Source organism: Xylocopa sonorina, chromosome 15 (genome assembly GCF_050948175.1).
Source record: "Xylocopa sonorina isolate GNS202 chromosome 15, iyXylSono1_principal, whole genome shotgun sequence".
In the NCBI taxonomy this organism is placed as follows: domain Eukaryota; kingdom Metazoa; phylum Arthropoda; class Insecta; order Hymenoptera; family Apidae; genus Xylocopa; species Xylocopa sonorina.
The window spans coordinates 935,979-951,782 of NC_135207.1; the positions used below are offsets into that span (position 1 = coordinate 935,979).

Here is a 15,804-nt window from a genome sequence, read left to right on the forward strand (position 1 = left end):
CTAAGTACTAAAATAGTATTTCACAGATTTTAATTATCCTTTTCCAATTAATTGATTAATTTTTATTACCATCCAATCACATTGCCCTGACTATCAACTTTTTTTCAATCCATCATTTCTGTACAGGGTGTTAGAAAAAAATCGCTCAACATTTACATGGTATATAGAACACAGGCTGTACCCAGTAAAAAAAACTTAGCAAAACTTAGTAAACTTTTTGAGATATGGACGCGCGAATTTGAGATTTGTAGCATTCTAATCAACTTACTTGCTTGCATCGAATGCAATGTTTACTTGTGTTCATAAACCGTATTCTGAATGTACCCCATTTAAGTGCCAACAGTAGATTGCATTCAAAGTCAGCGTAATTTTATTATGCGTAATGTGAGAGGGAGCATTTAAACATGGTGTTCAGCCAAAGATGGATTGGATATTATGAACCATTTTTACCAATACAATGTGTTCTATATATAATATATATTTTAGATAAAATATTCGTGTTTCACTAACGCATGATTCATTTGTAACTGTATTTTTTAATCTGCGAGTCGTTATGTTTTAGATATTATTGCTTAAAGAAGAGAGAACAAAAAATGGCTGTTAACGTTTATGCAACCAATGTAACGACTGAAAATTTAAGCCGGCATGATATGCTAGCATGGGTCAATGATTGTTTGCAATCGTCTTTTACTAAAATTGAAGAGTTATGTACCGGAGCCGTATACTGTCAGTTTATGGATATGCTGTTTCCCGGAAGCGTGCCATTAAAAAGGGTTAAATTCAAGACTAACCTTGAACACGAATACATACAGAATTTTAAAATTTTGCAAGGAGGCTTTAAAAAAATGAATGTAGATAAGGTAAGCAAAGCAGTTATTTATACAATTTTCTTAATAAGTATTAGATAAAAGGTGTCCAATGTCGTCGAAGATTTTCTTAGAACTCAATCGTCAAGACGTTAATATTAGTATTTTATTCGTGGACTGCATGAAAATTGGAACTGTTTGAAGATTTTTAGAATTCTCTTAGCTTCAGAAGAGAGTAAAAAAGATGTTATTTTCGTTTTTATAATATATTTATTCTTCAATTATGTTACTATTTGTAGTTGTCTTTGATGACTCTTTAAATACATTGTTGCTGACAGATAAATGTACATGCAGTTTATTTTGAATTTAGAAAAAAGTAGAAATTGCACATAAACTTTTAACGATCTCTGACAAAATATGGAAATCTGTGAGTAAAATTCGTAATGTGTTAATTGGAAAATGTAGATTTGACGATACTAGAATTGAAAGCATTGTTTACATTTATACAGTCTGATTTGCTAGGAAGCTTATAAAATGTAATACTTTAAAGTAGTCATTAATGAAAGGAAATACTAGTGTCAAGGTAAGCAGAAGCGTTGAAACAATATACATACCTACTTCGTGGATATATGGACTCATGTTGCTTCAGTACGAAGTGTTGCATAAAATTCAATATACAGAAAATTATATAATCGTATTGTTATGGAAATGGTTCAGGTAATACCGGTGGACAAATTGGTAAAAGGCCGATTTCAAGACAATTTCGAATTTCTGCAATGGTTCAAGAAGTTCTTTGATGCAAATTACGATGGCCGTGAATACGACGCTTACGAAGCACGTGGTTGTATTCCGCTGGGTTCTGGTGTTGATGGAACCCATAATTTGTCGAACCCTCAGTTGGTACCTTTACCACCACAGTCAAAGCAGACGCAAATTCAACAAAAACATACGCAGCAACGTAACATTGCAACGTACCCCCGCCAACAGGGTACAACAATATCATGTCAATTTAATATCGTTGCTTTTTGCATGTCATTTATATTTTTCTCTGTATAATATTCGACAAATTATTTAATTAGATTCTACGTATCATACTATTACATTATGCGTAATTGCACTTGATCTACATTTATTTCTCGATTTATTTGTGGTACTTGACCCATGTGGTACTTTTTTTACACGGTTGAGAATCACATAAATGGAGTGTACGGAAATTGTCTACATTTCTACATCATTGTACTATTTTCTAGAGTGGTACTATTGAAAAGTAAGTTGACAATGTAGAATAAAAATGCTTTGATTAGGATCTTGATTTTGAGAAAATCGAGTTTAAAAATTTGTCAAATGTGCATATATTCAGCCACCTTTTTATTAAATTTGACTTAATTACTCAACAGATTTTTAAACTTGATTTTTTTTTTATCACACTTTGGGTGAACAAATTTTATTCTGTGGTATCTACCTTAAGGCACCCTGTATATACCTGTTAGTAAGTTTTAGTAACAAAGTGTGCAATACTTTTTCAATTTCTTTGGTTGATTTCTTTTTTTTAATAACAAAACGATTAAAAAAGAATGCAAATACTCAAAATTGGGAAAGGTATTAAAATGTTGTATTACTTTCTTCAAGTCATTAGTGTATGAATATTACAGTATAATAATTTAAAAAGTCACTGGTAAATAATTTTTTAATTATATAAACTGAGAAATGGGAGAACTCAAAGATTACATATTACTTGAAAAGTCATATTTAATAAGTACCGGGTAAATCGAGAAATAAGGGATGTACAGTAAAGTATCTACAGTAAAGTAGAAAGCACCACTTGCTTTGGCAATTTTAATCACATAAAAAGTGTACAGTTACACAAGTTGAAGTTAGTCTATAGCACAATCTTTTTGTATGTATCATTTATCCATTTCACATATAAACAAATATCTTATTTTTCTGTTACGTTCAGTTTTGCAATAATAAATGTTGCACAGGCTACAAATACGGGTAGTTCATTGTTCGCGTTCATCAACGTATGATTGTATCAACGTATTGTTTACTATAGTAGTAGAATGGTATCATGACTGTTATTTTTAACAGTCTATAAATACATTGAAGTAGGGAAGGAGGAGGAGCGGGAGGGAAATACAGATTGTCTCAGGGGAATAGAATAGACTAGATTTTCTTTTCTTCATTCTATTTCTAGGAAATAAACTTTATCGATGTGCAATGTAAATAATTTTCAATTGTTAATTTTTTTTTTTTTTTACTAAAGTTTTATCGATATACAATTTTATTCAGTTTCTTAGATTTGCCACATTTTGTCAATTAACATGTGAATATATAATTGTTAACCGAAATATGCGATTTAAACATAAATTTTTGTAGAAAAACTTCTTTAAACTTAACATTGTATAACTCCCCTTTTTATCGTTTTCATTATTTTATTTTCTGTTTTATTCGTTTCTTTTTATTCTTTTAGATTTTTGTTAACAATTGTTCGTATTCGTTGTCATTTGTAATTTTTTTTCAGTTATTTTGTTCAGCATGGCTTTTGTTTGCGATCGTTTGCAGATTGTTCCAATTGATAAGCTGGTGAAAGGCAGGTTTCAAGACAACTTTGAGTTTTTGCAATGGTTCAAGAAGTTTTTTGATGCCAACTACTCAAGAACAGAGCCATACGATGCGCTTGCAATGCGAGCAGGAGAGGCCATGGGTAGTGGTGGAAGTAATGCACCTCACGGCACTAATGCAAAACGCACAACACTACGTGATGTACATTCAACTAAACCGGCCGCCCGTATTGGTACATTGTTTCACAACTGTTTCTTTTTTTTTTTTTTGCTTTATACAGTTTGAAATTATACCATTGAACGCAACGTGAGATTCTATTTTAACCTTTGAGCACTACGGAATTATATGCGAAGTTATCACTGTCTCATAATCAGTACCCACTGTTATACCGCGAGATCACAGTTCCGTCGTGAAACGCACAATTCAACGTAATCTTCGTAATTCGACGATAATTTTCTCGATTACGCATTTATAGATAGTATCTAACATTATAATATCATTTTATACAGTAGTATAATTTGAAATACGTAAAACTGTATTTTAATGACGCCTATCCCAATTTTGAGTAAACGCTTTACTTTGTTACCTGAAAAAGAAATTAGTTGGAGAAATCGAAAGATACATTTCTAATATGTTGCTGGAGCGTAGTTTTGAACTACTTTTACGACATGCTTGTAAAAAATTCGTGGCAGTGCATGCACTCGAAAATTATTCGATTCTTGCAAAGCTATAAGAAGTGTCTGTTACCGCATAGCGTAACTGGCAGCCGAAATTTTTGGCTCTAAAACCCTGTCCTGATTATTGATGTGTTCTTCTGCGAATATCTCGAAAACTAAAAGAAATCAACAATTGTTCTGCTAATAGTGCATAGCAAAAAGTTGTTTAAAATGTCAATTTCTACAATATATCCAAAGATCATTGAGATCACTCAGGAAACTGTTGGTTTAAATAATTATCCAGCCTTTTTTTTCCGAGTGACAAGAATTGTATAACTTTTTCTATTTTCTCCGACTGACTTTCTAGTAACAAAATAAAGCATTAAGAAAAGAAACTAAATATTCAAAATTGGAGAGAGCCACCAGAATGGAAATTTATTTGAAATCCTCTATATTTATATTATTACTATCCGGGGTATTACAAAATGTACGAGCATAACTTCAGGGTTGAATTCAGTGCAAAGGAATAAGAAAAGGTTCATATTAAGTCCAAATCATCTCACTTATATCCATGTATGTGTATGTCTACCTGTTTGTATCGAGTGGTAAATGCTTCTGACTGTAACAATTGATATAACACAGACTATATATGAATTTTTTTTCATAAGTTTTGCCTACTGAAGTCTTACCCTTTAAGTTACGCAGTTATCTTTCAGAATATCCTGTTATGGAAGTTAATATAGTGGCGCGAGAGAGGCGGAGAGAGAACATAACCGTACAGGAAACCATTGTAGCGACGTCTGGTGCTCAAAGTGTTAAAAGTAATTTTAAGAATAATCCCACAAAATTAACATTGTTTGATCTGATTTTGCTCATTTGAGAATAACGTAATTGTCATTGTATGAAAGAACCACGGCTAAAAATAGCAACGAATCATCAAATAATTGTTCATTTATACTGTATATACGAAAAAATAACGGGTTTACATGTTTTAATAATATACGAACAAAATTTCGCTTCAGGTGAGGGATCCGCACCTGCTGTACCCGCCGCAAAGGCCTTGCCTCGTAATTATTTTTTTCAATATTTTTACGCTCGTTTTCTTTATTTTTTTTTTCGTTTTTTATTCTTATCTTAATGAAATGGTTTAAAGGGGAAGGTACATGTCTTAAAAAATGGGTTAAGATGATGGTATTTTTTTCCTTAAAATAATAGCACACAAAGGATAGATTGAATGATTAATTAAAATAAAGATTTATAGTAACATAGATTGTTCAAATAAATAATTTTGGTTATTTAGTTTCCATTTGAGTATTCATATAAAAATCATATAGAATTTGCTTTATTTAATTGCTGGTTACAAAATGGTTATGGATAATCGTTTTAATGCATGCTTTGCAATCTTTTTCATTGTATGTTGCGTTGTTCACTATGTAGATTATCACGCTTCGTCTTTTTAATACAGTATCACTGCTTCTAAATAAGTAGATCTGTTAATAAGTAGATATATTCCTCTTATTACTTGTAAAATCTATAAGGATAGATTCGATTTCTTTATACGTCTGTAGAGCTAGTTGGTAAAGTAAAAAATGATATGTTTCGTAAAATGATATATGAAACTTTCAAATTTAGTTAACAAAGCTCCAGTTCATCGTCCGCAACCGAAAACAGGGGGTGTTGCAAACCGTAGTGATTCCGGGAAGATAGAAGAACTTAGTACACAGGTATGGAAAGTGTCACAAAATTTATTTCGTCCTAACAACAGAGTTTCAAAGTTGTTACGAAAAATAAAATAACTCAGTTTATCATTCGACGCGATTACGATGTTTCTTGTAGTTATTAGTACAGTTCGGGAACTTCATTTTTAGACCGTGTATAATAATGATTGTACATATTCGTGATATGTGACGATTCATTGCAGTTAATGGAGTTAAAAATGTCACTGGAGGGGTTAGAAAAAGAGAGGGATTTCTACTTCGGAAAATTACGTGACATTGAAGTTGTCTGTCAAGACTGTGACAATGGAGATCCTCCACCAATAGTACAGAAGATTTTAGAAATCCTTTATGCAACAGAGGTATCGATGGATTTTGATGAGTGTTTAGATTAGCATTTTTATTCTTTAACAGTATTATGACCCTTTTCAATTTTCTTTTGATCATTTAGGAAGGATTTGCACCACCTGAAGAACTAGAAGGGGGTGGTCTTGCGCCGGACGGTGAAGAAGAATATTAACTTCACTCAATTTTTGTACAATTGGTATTGTTTCTGTTTTTTTATTTTCTCGTGAGCCTGTTTTTTATTTCTTTTTTAAATTTCTTTTTTTGTAAATGCACTGCTGTTCGTTTCGATAGCTTGTGAGACGATCTATTTATTGATACAAAGCAGCAGTGCATTTACAAAAAAATTTGCCTTCATTCTTTCCTTTTCATACCTCGTTGTAGATATTCGACAATTTGTAGATTCGTCTAAACGTGTATAGTATATACGCGTACTAACTGGCGTTACTAACTATAGTAAAGCTATTTCAAACTTGCGTAATTGCGATGCAAAAGTGAATAATAGTGTTGATTCAGTTTGTTGAATCATTGAAACCATTAAAACACATTGAATTGGATTTTACAAGTTTTATACATCCATTGTTTTCATTGTTTTTAAATCCAAAGTGAGTCAGGTGAAAAATGGTTCCACTGATTGTGAGAAGGTGGATGTGAGATACTCGTATGTATATAATTAAACTTTATTTGTATGTTTCATATGTTAATCGTGTAAATTGTGTTAGAATTTTAATTAAAATGAAACTCAATTTGTGAATTAGGAATAATAAAATAGTGAAAATTACTTTTATCCAGTGATAGTACAACGTTGCCTGGTTTAACTCTTTCAAGACTGATTTCTTAACACGTTGACGTAAATGACGTCTATAGCCGTCCGTTCCTTAGCGATATGTACGCAAATGACAGCCATAGTCGTGCATATTTTAATCAATAAAAAAAGAATATCGTTAGTACGAAGTGTACTAACACATACGCTTGTTAAATTATTGCATGCCAGACAGCATATTAGTTATTTTTTCGCTTCGGAACATTTGAGTATCTAGAGACAAATGACTGCTATAACAGTCGATCACGCCAGCGACAATGATCGGCAGTCGTACTAAAAGTTTAGTCCATTTCAGTTCACGCAGTTGAAAGGTGTGTTTCTGTGAAGACGAACCATTTATTCTGTAAGTATTTTTTCATGAATTGAGTAAATACAGATCAATTGTCTTCTCAAAGTTGAATAAATAAAAAAGTAAAATTAGTTGACAGAATATGTACACACGTATCAGTGTGTATGTAAATTGATAATGGTATAATATAAAAGAATACTAAGAATGCATAAACGTTCGAATCTTATCATTTATAATGCTTTCTTGTATGTATGTAATTTGTATCCTGAATTAATTTTTATTTTATTTTTACTATTTTATAAACAAAATAAATTATAAATGATAATTTTGTTTAAAATTGATTTTCTTGTATTAAGTTTACACCTATTAACTCACTTTTATTTACAGGAATCATTTTGAATTAGTAAAGCAAATGCTGTATAGTCGTCACGACGGTTATAGCCGTCATTTGCTTCAGGAACAGAAAAAATGACATGCTGAGCAAACGACGATTATAACCGTCGAAAGTTTTTTGGGAAAGACTGTGGCCAAATGTGATAATTTTCACTTCCAAACATACAACTTACACCCGATTTCATCTGGCAGTCATAAACAATCGAAAAAAAAAGCGTTTCTGAAGGCGATCGTAAAGTCAAAAATGTGCGCCAACGTGTTAAATAATATTGTGGCATATAATATATTAAAATAAAAGGACATTGTAATTTAAAAAGCAATAAGATCATGTCTAAATAAATTTCATTGTTGACTGAAAACAGATTAAAACAATCAGCAAATAAGTTTATTCGTTCATATGTTTAACAAGATAAGATAAAGTGGATAAATGGTCCTGTTTGGAAACAAATATTTGTGTGGGATGTATTACTTTATCAGTCTTGAAAGGGTTAGCAGATCTACGGATTTAATATTCGTATAATGGACAAAGCGGTTTTATTTTTCAAAAAATATTTCCTTGGGGCCAAAGCCCCAGAGGTGCTACAGTCTTTTGAAAAATCATCAGGGACGTGTTCGTCATGTTCGGTTTAATAAATATAAAATAAAGTAAAATAAAACAATCTATACGGGGTGGGGGTTCCCCATTTTGTTAAATAGTGAAAGCAATTAAAATAAAGTATAGTACGTAAATGAATAAGTCAAATGAAGTAACAGTAGACAACATAAATAGAATAATAAATAGTAAATACTACACATTCAGCCTGACTCACGTGTGGTTAAACAGGTTCCAACTAAATGGAAGAGTACATTTTATGTCTATTATTGTTGGATATTTTGCTATATTGTTGGATACATCCATTTATTTTATGTTTACTCGGCAATTTTTAAGGTGTCCATGTATTATTCTTCCAGAGTGCACCTATTTCTTTATTTACTTCTCCGCTTCGACGCTCTGCACAGCACATTCGTACGATTGTAGTACTATATCTCAAAGAACACAGATTTCAACTAGCAGTGGAAACGTACTGGGCTCATAACCCAGTAGTTGAATATTTTTAATCACACAACTGCTCCTTATTATATAATAAAAAATGAAAATCAATGTTCTTAGGAAAAAACATACACAAGAACACGACTCTCCGCTCGCGACGTTTTTATAGCAAACAATAACCGACTACTACGCAACGCAAGCGAGCCGAAACATTGAGGACTTAAACAAACAAGCGTGCAGCCCCTCAGAGTCACAAGTATAATACACATACGCTAGTTTGAATACCTTTTTGCCGAACGATTATATAATTTTTTTTAATTCGTCAATGCAATTGCGTTATATAAATCTTAAACACGAATACGTAATGAGCACGTGTGTTTTGAGAAATAGTATAATACGAATAAAACGATGATATATTCCTTTCTATGTCCACTTTACGAATTGAATTCAATCATAGTTTTTTCACTGAACGTTAGAGATTTTGTTTAAATTGAAATATGTTGTAGGCCGTGTTAAAAAATATCGATTTTACGTGGACCCAATCGAATTTCGAGTGACCGCCTCTAGTTCGTTAGCAGACACACGTTTGTTTAAATTTGCACAACCTGGACGCAAGTATACATCTTCGCATCTCCATGATCTGTCTTTCAAAACGGGAATGGCCTTAAAAAAGCAGCGATAAACTTGAGATTACAGAGGTAATATACCCTGAATTATTAGAGAGCAAACGCGGAGTATATCTCGAGTTCTACACGACGTAACTGATAAATTATGTTACAAAAGATAAGTAAATGAAAAAAGGAAGGAACAAGTAACGAGAATAATTTCGTTGTAAAATTGTCAATGTGGTCTAAAGAGCGAGTGAAAAGGAATGGATCATCAAGCGTGTAATAAAAACTGTGCTGTGGGTATTGTATATATCAAACATGTATTTTAAAAGCTGTCAAAGATTTCTTCGTTATCAACAGGTTGGAACGCAACGAAAAATTGTGTAACTCGATTTTTTAGGTTTTTATAATATATCAAGAGGGATTTTTGCGTGGCGCGCGTCTGTTGTAAAATTTTTTAATGTAATGGATGAGAAGAGAGTTTTTTCCCCTCTTCTCGTCCAGGGCCTGCGCCGCTTACTAGATCGGACTTCGTTCAGTAAGCTTCTCTAGCGGACCCTTAGCTTAGACACGAGAATGTTAGGAACAGATCGGGATTTTTATTATATAGAAACGAAAATGGGAATGACTACGTCTGTCTTGTAAGATTGCTGTCCCCCTCTAATGGCCAGTGTCGGGAAACCGGCACAGATTATTTATGCTTACAAATGTTAAGATACTAAACATCGGATTATTGTTATTACTTGTTTCGTTAAGGTCTCGATGCTTGCAGCGATTGTAATACGTGTAAGAACTTTTTAAATGCGAAAAAAGACACTTTTAACTTGTGCTACGCATTGCTCTATGTGTACGTGTATAGAACGATGCATCACGCGTGAATGTGCTTAAAAATTTGAAAATTTAACGATACACTACTAATAAACATTCTTTAAATGGAATTCAACATTACGGGGTTCTTCTATTTTTTATTTCTTTTTCTATATAGGATAATTATGATGGTCTGGTTGTGTTATTGCGTACGAGAGCGGAAAATAGTGTGAAGAAATAATAAATTTCAATTAATGCATGGAGAATACAAGTCGGCCAGTGTGTGCTAAATTAAATTCTACATTGTTGTATTTCTGTTACAATGCATAAATTTTCGCTCTGATTGTTTCTTTTTCAGTGGATGTAATCAATGAGTATCTTGAAGATGTTGGAAATGCCTGTCTCATACATCTTTAAGTCATTCTAAGAAGTTGTTAAGATGTGTTTTATAAAAATTTCAGACATTGTCAGGACATCCATTTTCTACGTTTCTATTAAGGTGCTCGAGAAAGACATTTTAGACGTTGTCAGGATCTCATTAATAAAATGTCTGGCATAGACGTCCTTAAAACGTTTAGAAAACGTTTCTCTGCTATTTATGAAGTGTTTTTAATTTATTGCAGTTTACGCTGCTTTTTTAATGCATTTTACTAACTTAACTAACTAAAACGTTTACGCTATTAAAATTCGAAATGGGTATTGAAGAATTGTACAAGTACAGTAAATAATGTACCACGCGTAAAGAAATTGAAAGATCCTGTAGAGCGCCAAAAAATACTTTGGTATAACTTTCTGTCACCAGCGGATCGAAATGGTAATTTTCTCGAAACAGTATGGAAAATTAAATTGATGTGTATAAAACGTATATATGTACAAATTCTAGAATGCCACAGAATAAATATAATTGCAATTTTGCCAGCAAGTTGCAATCGTGTTCATATATAAATAAAGAGAACGAGAACATCAATTATTTTTTTCTTTAATTTATCTTCGCATTTTCATTTTCGTAATTAATACGTTTAAAGTATTTATAAATAGTAGTTGGCAATAATAATTTATTGAGGAAGTTGTCAAACTAAACATCTCATTTCTTCTTCATACACACATAAAACTGCCTAATACAAGTGTTTCCCAACGAAAACCATCATCAAAGAAGTGGCGCGTGATCTTTCCATCGTTCATAACAGTCGAAGAGCATTTCGTTTATCCACGTTACATCATACCGCTTCGTTAGCGCCAGTAACGAAACGAATTTCTCCTTTCTGGCGTCTGAACGAAGGAAACAGCGGGAAAGAACTTATCCTCTGGCATGGTTGGACGACTACGGACGCGCGTGATCACGAAGAAACCGTCGAGATAAACACGGCGTTGTGGCCAAAGGTTGGACGACCAACAATGCTTCTTCGGCAGTCGTTCCAGTGAGCCGCTGTAGAGAAGAGACTCGTTCGACCGCGCGCACGCGCGTTTCGTGTCCAAGTTACCGACGGTTTGATCGAGGAAATCGATCTTGAGGGGCTGTCAATAGCGTGGAAAGGGGGATAGAAAGTCCTCCGTGAGGCACCCGGCCGGTAGCCGGCGCTCTATCGATATCACCTTCGATCAGGTGAGCGAGAACTATCTTTGAACCGCGATTTCTTACTGTTTCAATCTTCTCATCTACGCTTAATATTAAAATGTGTTTCACTCGATTCACTTTTATTCATTTAACAATTGGACCGTTTGAAAAATATCCACCGTTCCGACACAGTTTGCTCGTATAATACAAGTATTTTGTCGATTTCTGGATACGAGTCGAGTCTATTTTATTCCTCACGTTTTATTCCAGCGTTCTAACGCGCACTTCTGTGTCCAGTTCTCAGGTTTCTCTGGTGTTTGTCGTGTGTTTCGACGGCAACAGCTCAGTTTTCTCGCGGTTCCCCGTTACAGGAAGCGAGCAAAGTAAAACCCGAACCGGTTACGTAACGCGATTTTTACCAAACCTATCTGCGGTCTTCTTGATGTCCCGATTCGAATAGGCGCGACAGTCTCGAGTCGATCGCCTCTCGACCCGCGTTTCAGAGGCTTCCGTAACCGTTCGATAGTTGCTGTCGATTAGGTCTGTCTCTCCGAATAGATTAGGGTTCGATGCCCACTGGCAGATTAATCTGGCGGTACCATCGGGGTCGAGGGATAGTCTTGTGCTCCGTTTCGAAACTGGTCCCAGCCGGTTTTCTTCTCCTCTTCTTCCGTTTCTCTTTTACTTCCCATTTATGTGATAGTGCGCGGTTTTTGTTTCTCGATGAAGATCTTTTCGAACAATAATCTATATTGATATCCTGAAATTGCCTTCATTCACGTGAGTACGATATAGATTCAACCAGTTACATCTAATATGTGTAATAACTGTTATGTAAGTTGTAAACATTCTCATTTCATAATATGTTTTGTTAATTAAATTTACTTAAATCTAATGAATTATTTAGTTAAATTAACAAATCAACATTTTTTGAAAGCTGAAATAGCCTATTTTCTATGAATATTCTTTTATTTCGATGCATTTTTAGGCGCTCTCTGTCTCTCGTTCTTCCTGTATTAAAAGATATTTTTTGTAATCAATTATTTGTCTAAGCAAATGTTACTTTTGTATTATACATACGGTAAACTTCCAAGATCCTATTAACATGATTAATTGAAAATTTACTACTTTACTAATCGATAATTAAGAAAAAAAATGTTAGTTTTTTATCTCATTATTAAATTATATCATTTCTACTATCTTTCATTTTTCCACCACTCACAGCCAAAGAATTTGGAAAGAAATTTCTTATTGAAACTTCAAAACACACGATTTAATATACTTGTGTATAATCATTTGTAAACGTTCGTTTAAATACCGAAAGAAACAGTAGTTAACTTCGAACTTTATTTCGAGTACAACTATCTTTAAGTTTTAATAATATTATAGAATGGTAGATAAATTGCATCGGTACATGAATGATGGTTAAGAAATTTGACACAGAACGATCGAATTCGGGGAGCTCGCCTCTCGATTCGGTAACTGCTGTTCGATTTGTTCCGTCCTCGTCGACCTAAACAGTACGAAAAACGAGCTACTTGTAGGTTGCTTGACGGCAGTTGGTCGCGAGCGACGTTAGTCGACGCTATTCTTGCTCCCTGTTGCACCATTCCGTGAGTTTCATTACCAATTTTCGCATTAATTGTGTCACATTTAAATGTACCTATCTCTCATTAATCTCTAAATTCTACCAAACCATATAAGAGTTTATTTAAGGGTTGAATCATCTTTGTATTATTGTTTGAATATAATGCAGATACTTTACAGATTTTTGTGATGGTGAATTGAATTTATCTGTAGATAACTGTGTTTATGTTTATATGTTCCCGGTTATTGATGTAATTATAATTTTTATTACAACCAGTTAACAGTTAATCGATACCGAATTTCGTTCGTTTCACTGAACAGTTTTCAAATTCCCAGTGAATAAAGGTTAAATTAATCGCGAATAGAAATCAACAAATTGCTGGCCGATTACGTGTTAGTATGTCTTTCAAATTCAAAATTTAGTAGCCGTAGACGCAACAGCAATACGTCGTTCAATTTGTTGTATTTTTTTTTTTCATAGACCACTTATTTAAGTTAACGAGTCTCAGTGTGACCAGCAAATATTTTACGTTTCTAATACCGAGTACTGAGGGCGAAAATAATGAAATTTTGAAGGTAATTGCTACGAAATTGTATCGTTAAGGCGAGGATAAAAGCTGATGAAATTTAATAATAGTGTCACATTCAGAAAGAGGAATTGCAGGATGTAAGCTTGTCATTAGTCGCTTTATTAGAATTGGGTAAGATTAATTGTAGCTTTAACGTTGACACTGTTCGAATATGACTAAACACTTGTAAAATGCTTACAGAACACACTAGTTGGGAACCATCATCTGGTTTATTTCGTCTGTTTCTATGTTACTAATCACAAAAACGATCAATAACAGAATTTAGACAGTTCAGTTCCTCTTAGTGGAAACTTGTGAATAATCTTCTCAACGAAAATTCTTTCATTTAAGCAACAGTAACAGCGATAAATGTTTTTTTTAGCTAATAATAAGTTTTATCGAGGAATCTAATTTTAATATTCAATATTCTGTACTAGTCTATTTATAGCTTTCTATGAAATAATTAATTCGTGCTTACGCATCATTTTTCGAGTCGATTAGAATAATTTGAAAAATAATTAACGTTCGCGTACATTCGAGTCAATTGTATACAGGATAATCAGAAATAGTGTATAGTTGCACGTTGTGTTTTTGCTTTTTTTTTTCCAACGTTTAATGACCAGTTTCATTTCACGTTCACGTGTTCGTTATGGGAGTTGGAGCGTTCTTTGTCGGATAAGGCCAGGTCATGCCTTCTCGATAGCAAATTATCGTTCCTTTCCATTATTGTTTATTTGCTACTGTCTGGTCGTGGTTTTGTCGAGAAAAATTTCACGCCAGCGTCCATGATTTATGTGACTGATTTTATTAATATCGAAGAAAGGAATAAATTAGATATTACAGCAATTGAGTGGAAATAAATTTCTTTGCGAATTTACGACCACCAGATACGAGTTAAATCTATACAAAGTATGCGATTTGAATAATTCGGAACAGTAATTTTACGTTCGTGTTAGTATTAAGTTATACTTTATGCATTACGGGAGTAAAATGGCCGAATAGATTTCAGCGAGTAACGATCCGAAAGGCAGATTTCATTTCTTTAGTTTTATCCATTCGAATCCTTCGAATTCCGAGTGGATTGGATTCGATTAGTAATTGACACTACATTCGACGGATTTTAATAACAGGCGTCCTTCGTTAATCATTCGATTCGAAATAAGTTTAACATCTATTGTATGTTAACATTAATAATTCGGAAATCCATTGAAAACGTATCGGCGATAAATTTATAAATTTGATATCCAAACTTTGAATTTTTATCCCTCGAATGAACGGAGTGAAAAAGATAGAATTAAATTCACCATAATGGCGTGCTAATTAACACTCGAGCAACCAATTATAGTTTCATTTCTATTTTCCTTTTCGTAGTCCGTTTGCTACTACCGACCGATAAATATAATTATTGGTTTATTGGTATGAATACATTGAACACGAGATGTAATTATATTTAACGTTACATCATCTCTACCTAATTTGCAATTTTTTAGAATTTCTTAATCTCACTACGTGTTTCCATTTACATACTTTAAATAAGTAGTTTACTTCGTAATTACACAATTTTCCAGCGTAATCGAGAACAAGATGATTCATCGTTTATTATATCGTTTATATGTATATATATTTATGCACAGAATCTAAAAACTGCGATCTCTTTTCTTTCGTGCGAATTTCTAAGGAAATCCAACGCGACATACTCCGCACACGTACATTTATCTGATACATACGATGCTTGTTTGTGCAATTGATTGATTGCACGCGTGTTAGTGGAAGGATTCACCTTGTCCTTTCGTACCTAAACAATAAACACGACCGATAGCTAACGCTAATAATATTTAGATAAATATTTAGTCAGACTTAACACGGATTATGTCAGAATTTATTCTTAATGTTTACGTTTATTGCGTCTCATCGTTTGAGAATTTTCTATCGGGTCAGTGTCAGTCAATAATGTTGATAGGTCAAACGCAATTTGCTTTTTTATCTCTTTAGAAATTATTTGAGTTTTTCGTGGTTGTTTCAAACTTTTTCCTCAATGAGACGTTACTGTACATACATG

General features: G+C 33.3%; 2 protein-coding genes across 3 annotated transcripts in view; both read left to right on the top strand.

Annotated features, from left to right (window-relative positions):
* Nucleotides 1-570: 570 nt before the first annotated feature.
* On the top strand, nt 571-6,621 carry Eb1 (microtubule-associated protein RP/EB family member 1). 2 transcript variants are annotated; one of them, XM_076906952.1, is made up of 5 exons: nt 571-860; nt 1,524-1,794; nt 5,657-5,748; nt 5,946-6,101; nt 6,191-6,621. In XM_076906952.1, the coding sequence occupies exons 1-5, from the start codon at nt 594-596 to the stop codon at nt 6,257-6,259; spliced, it is 855 nt and encodes a 284-aa protein (XP_076763067.1). In that variant the 5' UTR covers nt 571-593; the 3' UTR covers nt 6,260-6,621. The 2 variants fall into 2 exon arrangements, with proteins under 2 accessions (XP_076763067.1, XP_076763068.1); XM_076906953.1 differs by lacking the exon at nt 1,524-1,794 and adding an exon at nt 3,369-3,600 and having other exon boundaries at nt 572-860; nt 6,191-6,615.
* A 6,174-nt stretch (nt 6,622-12,795) lies between these two features.
* The window catches only part of LOC143430606 (circadian clock-controlled protein daywake), a 210,144-nt gene continuing 207,135 nt past the window's right edge, over nt 12,796-15,804 (top strand). The window contains exon 1 of the mRNA XM_076906960.1: nt 12,796-12,806. The gene's annotated coding sequence lies outside the window, so the exon portion shown is untranslated. The remainder of the gene's footprint in view (nt 12,807-15,804) is intronic.